Source organism: Oratosquilla oratoria, chromosome 39, assembly GCF_046742065.1.
Source record: "Oratosquilla oratoria isolate Oo_2021 chromosome 39, ASM4674206v1, whole genome shotgun sequence".
Taxonomy (NCBI): Eukaryota; Metazoa; Arthropoda; class Malacostraca; order Stomatopoda; family Squillidae; genus Oratosquilla; species Oratosquilla oratoria.
The window spans coordinates 41,315,769-41,325,768 of record NC_134815.1 but is presented as its reverse complement, the minus strand read 5'-3'; the positions used below and the strand labels follow the sequence as shown (position 1 = coordinate 41,325,768).

Below are 10,000 nucleotides of genomic sequence, written 5' to 3'. Positions count from 1 at the left end.
TGATTGGCTCATAGAATCAGCGTCTATGGAGTTTGAACCTGATTAGCCAAGACAGACTAAGCGTATTTGCACGCGCGCTAGCGACGCTACTCGTGCAAATACGACGAAAACGTATTACACATGACCGTGAACTAAAACATGATTTATATTCCATCAATAGAAAAACATAATAATATTTCGGTTTGGCATGTTTACAGAATATTACACAAAAATAATAATGCATCTTACAGAGCTAAACATGATTCAATAGAATTTTAAGACGTCGACCCAAAACGCTTGGATACCTCCCTACGCGTGACGTACAGAACGTAACGTTCCATTCTCGTTCGTTGGATAACTGACGTCTTTTCACCTAGATAATGATTTTATTCTTACATTACATATATAGGATACTCATATATGATATATATATATATATATATATATATATATATATATATAAAATGTATTTCAGCTCGTAAACTTGCCCTAACCCTTTCAATAAAATGACGTAACATATTTTTATGTTTTTGCTCTTGCTGATGCAGAAAGATTTTATTATTTGGGCATAGCTTACTGTACATTCAAATTTCTGTTACTTCAACTATATTTTAACCATTGAATATTCTCTAAGTTAGCTTGAACGGATTATGGAGTCATGTTTTAGTTAGACACAAACGTGATCAAGTTGTTCTGTAAACAAACAACTTTCAAACTGCAAGCGACATGACGTTGCACGCTCTACCGTTTTCTGCGAATAGTTCTCATTATTCATTTCAAAATAACTTTACCGTTTGAGCGACACTAAACATACATAACATAACTGAATTATCTTTTATTCTTAAAAGACTTCCATAATTATTATCGGTAGGTGATTCAATTGCAAGAACTACTCGAGGTACGACATAGTGTCTTCATCATCGGAGGCGCTGGGACCGGGAAGACGCAGGTATGGCGAACGCTCTTCAAGACCTTCCACAACATGAAGAAGAGGCCGATTCTGTCGGACCTCAACCCGAAGGCTGTGACGACAGACGAACTCTTCGGCTACATTAACGCCTCCACACGCGAGTGGAAGGATGGTAGGTTTCGCAAAGCCCTCTTTGGGTAAGATGCAGTACAAAAGAACATAAGAATGAAGAAGACTGTAAGAGACCATAAGGCCTACACTAGGCAGTTCCATGTCCATTACCATCTGTCATTCCCATCCATAAAGTTATCCAACCTTCTCTTAAAGTAACTAATAATTTCAACGCTCAGTACACGGTTTCCAAGTCTATTCCATTCGTTAGCCACTCTATTGGTCAACCAGTTTTTGTCTATATCCTTCTTAATCCTAAATTTGTCCAATCAAGATCCCGTATTGCGAGTTCAGCACTGCTATCTTAATATGATGACCTTGTCTGCATCACCCTTATTAAAGGACTCCAATCCTGACCCATAGCATCTTAAAACTATGCAAAAACATTTGTCGTTGCTGAATACTTCGTACATCTATATATACATAAGTTCCCCTACAAATAAGATGGTTCTTGGTAAATAAACTTATGTTAATGTAATGAAAACGTAAGATATATTTACATTGTTCCCGTGTAAAATGGGTCGCATTTGATTGTCCCCCGGTGGCATAGTCAAAAACACAGCCGTCTTTCAAACAAACATCTATAATATACAAATATTACATATTTAGTTTTCGAGCATACCATGCTTCTATGTACGGCACTTTCCTTATAATATAGGCGATTTTTTGTGTATGCAAAAACTCATAAATGCAACTACAACGAAATATTAATTTGTGCTGTATAGACATAGCCTCTTGTCTCTTTGTGTCTTGAGGATAGAAGCGACGGTTACTTGTATTTTTTATTTTTTATTTCTCTCGACAGGTCTCTTCTCTTCATTGATGCGCGACCAGGCTAACATGACGGGCGACTCGCCCAAGTGGATTGTCCTCGACGGAGACATAGACCCGATGTGGATCGAGTCGCTCAACACGCTCATGGACGATAACAAGGCGAGTGCTCCACATCTTAGTCCACAAGAAATACAGGAAGAGATGCCATTCCACCTCTATCTCTCTCTCTCTCTCAAAAAAAAAAAAAAATCGTTTTAATGACGCCAACTATCCCTATCAGGAGGCTAGGACGGTGCCCCTTTCAGTGGACTTCATTGCGGGGAATTTAATGAACCATGTCCTTGGTCCAACTCGCTGGTGGCAAGGGCTCAAATTGTCGTTACCTCGACCTCCGGTGGGAGTTTGCTGGCCTTCTGTCTGTCATCAGACATTTTTTCCTAGTTGCTAGCCTCACTCTGTCTGAAAATGGGTTGAGCCTAACTTGATTTAATCCTTTACTGATTTTTGTCTGGTTGTTACCAGATGGTCTCGCTGTTATCTCTGTTATCTCGCTGTCTGTGGTGCCTTTAGCCATTGTCTGGTCAGCATTAATAATACTAAAGTACATATATACTAACAAAATAATTTCTGTTTATATCGATCTAAATCGGACCGGAAATCGGAAATCCCTCAAGGGGACACGTCCCCTCCGGCCCCTGATTGGCTGAGAGAAATGTGACGTTGCGGCAACGGGGACGACTGGTTGGTCTAGAGTGACGTCACGGTAACGCAGACGACTGATTGGCTGCGAGCCAAGCGGGCTCGCCCGTTGCTCGCTATCAATAATATTGAATGTTAAAGCTTGTCAGTGCTATTTGTAAAATGTCGTCATTGTTAGTAAATAAAACATTAACGATATAAAGGCTGTAAATGATATATTGACAATACTTTTGTTCACGTAGATAAGCTAATATATAGACAGAGGTAAGCAGGTAGTCAAATAGATAAAGAAGAAGACAGATTGATTGATAGATGGACAAATGGACTGGTAAGTATAGAGAAATGAAAGATTGTGGAAAGGGGACAGGTATATGTTAATTAAAGACAACTGAACCTTACCTCATGTAAGTGGTAGGGCGGTGAGGTAAACACAGATAACTGTTGGGTTTTTATTACTGACATTTCATCCTCACCATGACTTCTTCAGAGGACGAAACGTCCGTAATAAACTTCCAACAGTTCTCAGTGTTTACCTCACCTCCCTATCACACATCTGTCTTACATCAATATTACTTTATATTTCTACAATTTTCCAAAGCAAATCTTATCATCGGAAGCTTCCTATTGACGAATAAGACTGACTACAGATCGTCCTCCTGCAGATCCTGACATTGGCGAGCAACGAGAGGATCTCGCTAACGCCGCAGATGCGTCTCATCTTCGAGATCAGCAGTCTCCGGACGGCGACGCCGGCGACTGTCTCGCGCGCGGGAATTATCTACCTCAATCAGCAGGATCTTGGCTGGAACCCGTGAGTGGCAGACGATAAATAAAATAAGTTTTCGTGAGCGGTTGTGGCTCAATTCTGTGAGATCTGAATAATGATGATGGGAAATACGAGTACGTTTGTTGGGGGAAATAGATTACAAAATACATGCATACCTAAACACATACTTAAACCTACACACATTCATTATATTGAACGGCTGAAAAGAAAGAGAAGATGACATAGAGGAGGAGGAGGGCGAGGGAAGAGAAGTGTCTGTCTGTGTGTGCGTGTGTGTGTGTGTGTGTGTGTGTGTGTGTGTGTGTGTGTGTGTGTGTGCGTGTGTGTGCGTGCGTGCGTGCGTGCGTGTGTGTGTGTGTGTGTGTGTGTGTGTGTGTGTGTGTGTGTGTGTGTGTGTGTTTTCTCAATCATACAAGAAAAAAATCTACTCCTATACAACGGCCCAGCATGGTTCCTTCCCCAGGTACGTGACTTCGTGGCTGGACCGGCGCGAGATCCAATCGGAGAAGGTCAACCTGATGGTGTTGTTCGACAAGTACATCCCGACGTGTCTCGAGGTACTCCGGGTCAAGTTCAAGAAGATCACCCCCGTTCCGGAGATCACCCACCTCCAGATGCTGTGCCAGCTTCTCGAGTGTCTCCTCACGACCGACAACGTCCCCGCCGAGAGCCCCAAAGAATTCTACGAGACCTACTTCGTCTTCGCCTGCGTTTGGGCTTTCGGGTCGGCCATGTACCAGGATGGAGTGAGTGACAAGCCCGACGAAAGAGAGGGGGGCATGGGGTCAGTGCACCGGTGGGCCCGGGTGTGTAGGAGGCCCAAGAAGGTTTCGGATGCAACCAGGGTTTTATATTGCTAGAACTGCTATTTTCTTTCATAAAGTTGTCGACGTGGGTTAGAAATTTCTTCTTCTCTTTTCTCTAGCTTTTCCTTCATCAGTAGTACTTTTTTATTAGTGGAGTCACTTAAAATAATGGTATCATTTCTGTTTAGTTCAGCTTTATGTAATGTTTTGCCACTTGAATTGGGGGCAAATAATGCTTGCTGCCCCGGGGCCCGCAATTGCTTTCGACGACCCTGAATGTGAGTCTATGCACAATGATCTCTGATCCCTTCATAACGGCGACGGAGTGATCGGGTCTCGATAGATCACGAAGTGTTCAGGGCGGGGGAACGAGCCTTCAGGTCACCCAGATCGTGCAATATCTGCCTCAGTATAGAGCTATGTTATAGATTACTTTCTTTTGTATAATTTCAGGTAGATTTGCCTTGTATGTACACTACACGCACACACACACGCACACACACACACACACACACTCACATACATACACACGCACATATACTGTACAAACAAACATTTATGCATGCATATTTACTTTTCTAACTCTGTGTGTGTATGTACACACACACACACACACACACACACACACACACACACACACACACACACACACACACACACACACACACACACACACACACACACACACACACACACACACACACACACACACACACACACGCACACACACGCTCACACGCACACACACACGCACACACACACACTCACATACATACACACGCACATATACTGTACAAACAAACATTTATGCATGCATATTTACTTTTCTAACTCTGTATCTATCACACACACATATGCATACATACATTTATGTATGTACAATTATTTCTACCTTTCTATGTATGTGTGCACACATATGCACACATACATTTATACACATGCATTTATTTTTCATATATCTATCCAAAAATCTATCTCTATACCCCTACAGAACGTCGACTACCGCGTGGAGTTCAGCAAGTGGTGGCAGCAGGAGTTCAAGACGATCAAGTTCCCCGGGAACGGCACCGTCTTCGACTACTTCATCGAGAAGGAGACTCTCCGCTTCGCCCATTGGAGCGAGAAGATCCCCAACTTGGATCTCGATCTTGACATCCCTGTCCAGGTAAAACCTCGCTTCGTAAGGTCCTTCTTCCAGCAGATGTGAGTAGTATTTTAGACCTTATGGAGAGTCCTAAAAGGCGTGCGAATTATCTCTTTATCGGGCAGAAGGATTTTATTATTTTTTTTCTGGTTAATCGGACTCTGATTTTGTTTGGTTTGTGGAGAAGGATTAAGTTATGTTTGGATCATCCTCCTACCAGGCAATATAGTAACTGCTTATGTCTGCCTCCTGGTAATTTTATTAATTTCTTTTTATCGATATATTTTTATCATTTTTATGTTTATTACTATTAATCAATATTATCGGTATTATTGTTATTATTATTACTATTATTATTACCATAATTATAATTATTATTATTATCATTATTACTATCATTATTATTATCATTATTATTATTATTATTATTATTATTATTATTATTATTATTATTATTATTATCATTATTATTATCATTATTATCATTATCATTGTCATTGTTGCTGTTATTATTATTATTATGTTATTATTATTATTGTTATTATTATCATTGTCATTATTATTATTATCATTATAATAATCATTATCATTATTATTATTATTATTATTATTATTATTATTATTATTATTATTATTATTATTATTATTATTATTATTATTATCATTATTATTATTATTATCAATTATTATTATTGCTATTGTTGTTATTATTATTATCATTATTATTGTTATTAATATCATTATTATTATTATTATTATTATTATTATTATTATTATTATTATTATTATTATTATTATTATTATTATTATTATTATTATTATTATTATTATTATTATTATTATTATTATTATTATTATTATCAATTATTATTATTGTTATTGTTGTTATTGTTGTTATCATTACTATTGTTATTAATATCATTATCATTATGATTATTATTATCATCATTATTACTACTATTATTACTATGATTATTACTATTATTATTATTATTATTATTATTATTATTATTATTATTATTATTATTATTATTATTATTATTATTATTATTATTACTATTATTATTATTATTATTATTATTATTATTATTATTATTATTATTATTATTATTATTATTATTATTATTATTACTGCAGTTATCATTATTACTATTTCACTTTTATCCTTATCATGGTTATTGTTTTATTTTCTACTCTGCGGTGGCCCTCTGTCCGGTAAAGGGCCGATGAGAACTCTTTACGAATTAAAGAGGTACGGGCCGTATATATCCGAGGCATGCAACCCAAACTGACCCATTGCCTTCCACAAGTCTGCATATATACCTTTCGTTTTTGAGTCTTTCATTTATTTCTATATACAGTACGTCATCGGAAGCGTGCTGATCTCACATTGGCTTCGTTGTGGGTTCAAGTCCTACACGTCTCTCCGATTCCCAGCAATGTTAGATACCTGCCTCAATAGTCCCTATAGCGCATCATAGGGACAAAGGTGACGGCTTCGGCCGTAGCTACTCAGCGCCACCTAACGTACGCTCCTCACCTTTTATATATCAGTGTAGTAGCTTAAAAGGCCATTCACACGGTCAAATGGTTTGTCAAACCCGGTTTGTCAAACAAGTGTTAGAAATGATGTTTGAGCGTGTGAATGGGGTATCTGGTTGTCAAACACGTTTGTCAGACCTGTTTGACGACCAAATACCCCATTCACACGGTCAAACATAATTTCAAACACTTGTTTGACAAGCCTGGTTTGACAAACATTTTGACAAACCACTTGACAAGTAGGGTTTCACAAACCGGGTTTGACAAACAGTTTGACTGTAAATGGCCCTCTAAGTCTCTTTTAATAATAATGATAAAAAAGAAAAATCGTCCATACAACAACAACAACAATAACGAAAGGAATATTTGCTGACTCAGGATGGATGATGGGCCAGGTTCAAATGTCCCCGAAAGTAGCTGAGCCTTGGGGTAAGTCGAGTACCAATAAACCAGCCTGTTCACACTAGCGTCTTGAACCGCGCGGAAACCGCGGAGTACCGCATGGTCATGGAAAAACTGCGTTGTGTGTAAATGCCGCAGCATTGTAATTTATCCGCCGCGGTTGAAACCGCTAGTGTGAGTAGGGCCTTATGGTCTGCATCAAAATCGCCATTTAACGGAGAACATCAAATCAACTCCATAGTAGCCTCTACCCATAAACTAATTTCATAAACGCTACATAGACTTTTAATTTAGCTAGATAATTAAAACCCAAAGCAATTAAATTTTACAGGCAATATAAAAATGTATAAAGCATATCTTTAATGAACTAATTTTGCCGTATTCTCTATAATGAATTAAAAAAAATTACCATACACAGAGACTGGGTCGGTAAGACTCCAGGAATAGATCATAAAAGGTACGATTATCGTGTATTGCTGTATAAGAATGATGAAAGTAATTTAGAACCCAAAAAACACAACATCAAACGTTCGATGATTATTGTACACTACTGTGTAAATATAATGCAAAATCGCATTCATGAGCTCAACTGTACAAATATAATGCAAAGGGTACCATAATCATCGTCCATCCCGGTACGTTTTCCTCGGTGCGATTATCGCTCAACGATGATCGTTCAGGCCTCAACGATGATCGTTCATGCCTCAACGATGATCGTCAAACGTTTGTCTGGGGCACTAATTCTTTGTCTTTGAATGGGGCTGTTTTGCTTTGAACTGCAAAGTACGAGGCTGATTATTTCAACCCAACCTACCAAGGCGTTTACGCAAGTATGATGCCAGGTAGTATGATGCGCGTCACCCAATCCAACCGAGGAAAACGTACCTTATAAGTATCATACAAGGACTAAGTCGCTTAAAAGCAGAACGCACGATAATTATCAAACACCGATGTTTAAGTATAATATAGTTCCACAAACCTGCTGATCTCCAGTGATCTCTTTATATATATATACATATACATACATACATAATATATATATATCTATATCTATATTTATATCTATATATATATATATATATATTTCTGGTTGATATAGACAATTCTATTCATCTGAAAGTGAACCCCTGTTCTAGGTGGGATCACTGCAGGTTTATCTTAATTAGAATGATAAAAATAAAAGAAATACGATATCATAATCATAGTAACATTCAATGCGATAATGTTGCCATTCCTTAGCAGAATGCAAAGATTCGATAATATAGCAAGGATATAATGTAGGTATTGGGAATTAACCGATTCAATATCTACAGCGACGTGACACAAATAACGTATGTGTAGTTATTCTCTATTGTAGCAATCTTGGGAAATGGGTTCGCGTCGTTTGTCTCTGTTCCATTAACACAAAAGAGTTAATTTTGTGAACGAATTGAACTCATTCTTCTGCTCTTTTCATGCTAAATGCATGTGCAACTACTATACTATATTCCAATTCAAATAACAAATTATCCCCAGGGATTCAAATTTTGCTAATTTAGTTTTATCGACATTTCTCGAAAAAGATTCTTGTATTCAGAAGTTGTGTGTTGGTGTCGTGCATCTTGGTCTTGTCATTCGAGTAGGATGAAATACGCCAGTTAATTAAATCATATGATTATGCGCGGACCATCCCATGAATTCCTACTCACATTGTCTTAACTTTCTCATCAATCCTGTTAACATGACGATAATCTTTGCAAAATTTCTTATGGTTAATGTCAGGCAATTCTATTCAGCTGAGGGAAGTGCCAACGTTCCTCAGATATCAAAATTAGACAAATAAATAGTTGCTTTTGTCAGGCGCGAAACAAATGTCGACTAAGCAAGATGTTCCGCCCACCAACTTCGAGACGACTTCTGAGCTTCGTGATTGGCTTTCACTGTAGTGACGTTACGGATATATTCTTTCATATTAGAACCAGGTAACTTAGCTTATCTGAATGAAATCATATGATTTTGACCTAAAAAACACGAATTACGTAACCGCTTTGTTATTAAAACGTCAGTCTAGTATTGGTCTAAAAAACATTAATTGAATCACAGTCTGGTATTGGCCTAAAAAAACTCACATTCTTGTTTTAACCTGAAAAAATACAAATTACGCCATCGTCCTTTTTTGGCCTGAAAAAAATCAGTCTAGTCTTTCCATGAATAAGGATTTATAATACAGGTCATCATTTGGTAGGAGAACGATAAAACATAAAAAATATATCACATCTTTTGAGAATAAAATTGAACAAGATTTAATGACGGCAGAGAGATTAAAGATTCATTCGACATTTTTTTTCATTCGCTTTATATCTATCGTTAACAAATGGCTACTAACATTTCAATTTTTCTTGATTTCTTAAATCTATTCAGATTAATTGACATGTAAAAATGAAAGAATAGTCAGGAATCATCCAAGCATAAATCAGTCCACTTTTATATAAAAAAGGACATTTAATTAGCTGTCTGTGTAGAGGGAAATAATCTTCAATATATTTTGACGTTATGTCGACTATTGCGTGAAAGAGAAGTTGGTGCCCGAATATGAAAACGTATTACTCTTTTACCCTTGGGTAAAACGTAAAATTACGAAGATGTCTCTATTCTTTGCAAGGACTATGATCATTTATGACTGAAATTAGCATGAAATAAAATAACAATAAATCCGAAATATTAAATAATGAATAAAGAAATATGTCGGAGCTCTTTTATCATTCTCCATCTTTATGTTTGCCCTTCCGTTTTCTTTGCTGTCTTCT

At 37.2% G+C, this 10,000-nt stretch overlaps 1 protein-coding gene across 1 annotated transcript in view; it reads left to right on the top strand.

Annotated features, from left to right (window-relative positions):
* Dhc93AB (Dynein heavy chain at 93AB) overlaps positions 1–10,000 on the top strand; it is a 207,604-nt gene that overhangs the window by 50,048 nt on the left and 147,556 nt on the right. The window contains exons 31-35 of the mRNA XM_076176389.1: positions 851–1,061; positions 1,866–1,993; positions 3,196–3,344; positions 3,784–4,066; positions 5,118–5,291. Of these exons, the coding sequence (XP_076032504.1) occupies positions 851–1,061; positions 1,866–1,993; positions 3,196–3,344; positions 3,784–4,066; positions 5,118–5,291 (945 nt within the window). The remainder of the gene's footprint in view (positions 1–850; positions 1,062–1,865; positions 1,994–3,195; positions 3,345–3,783; positions 4,067–5,117; positions 5,292–10,000) is intronic.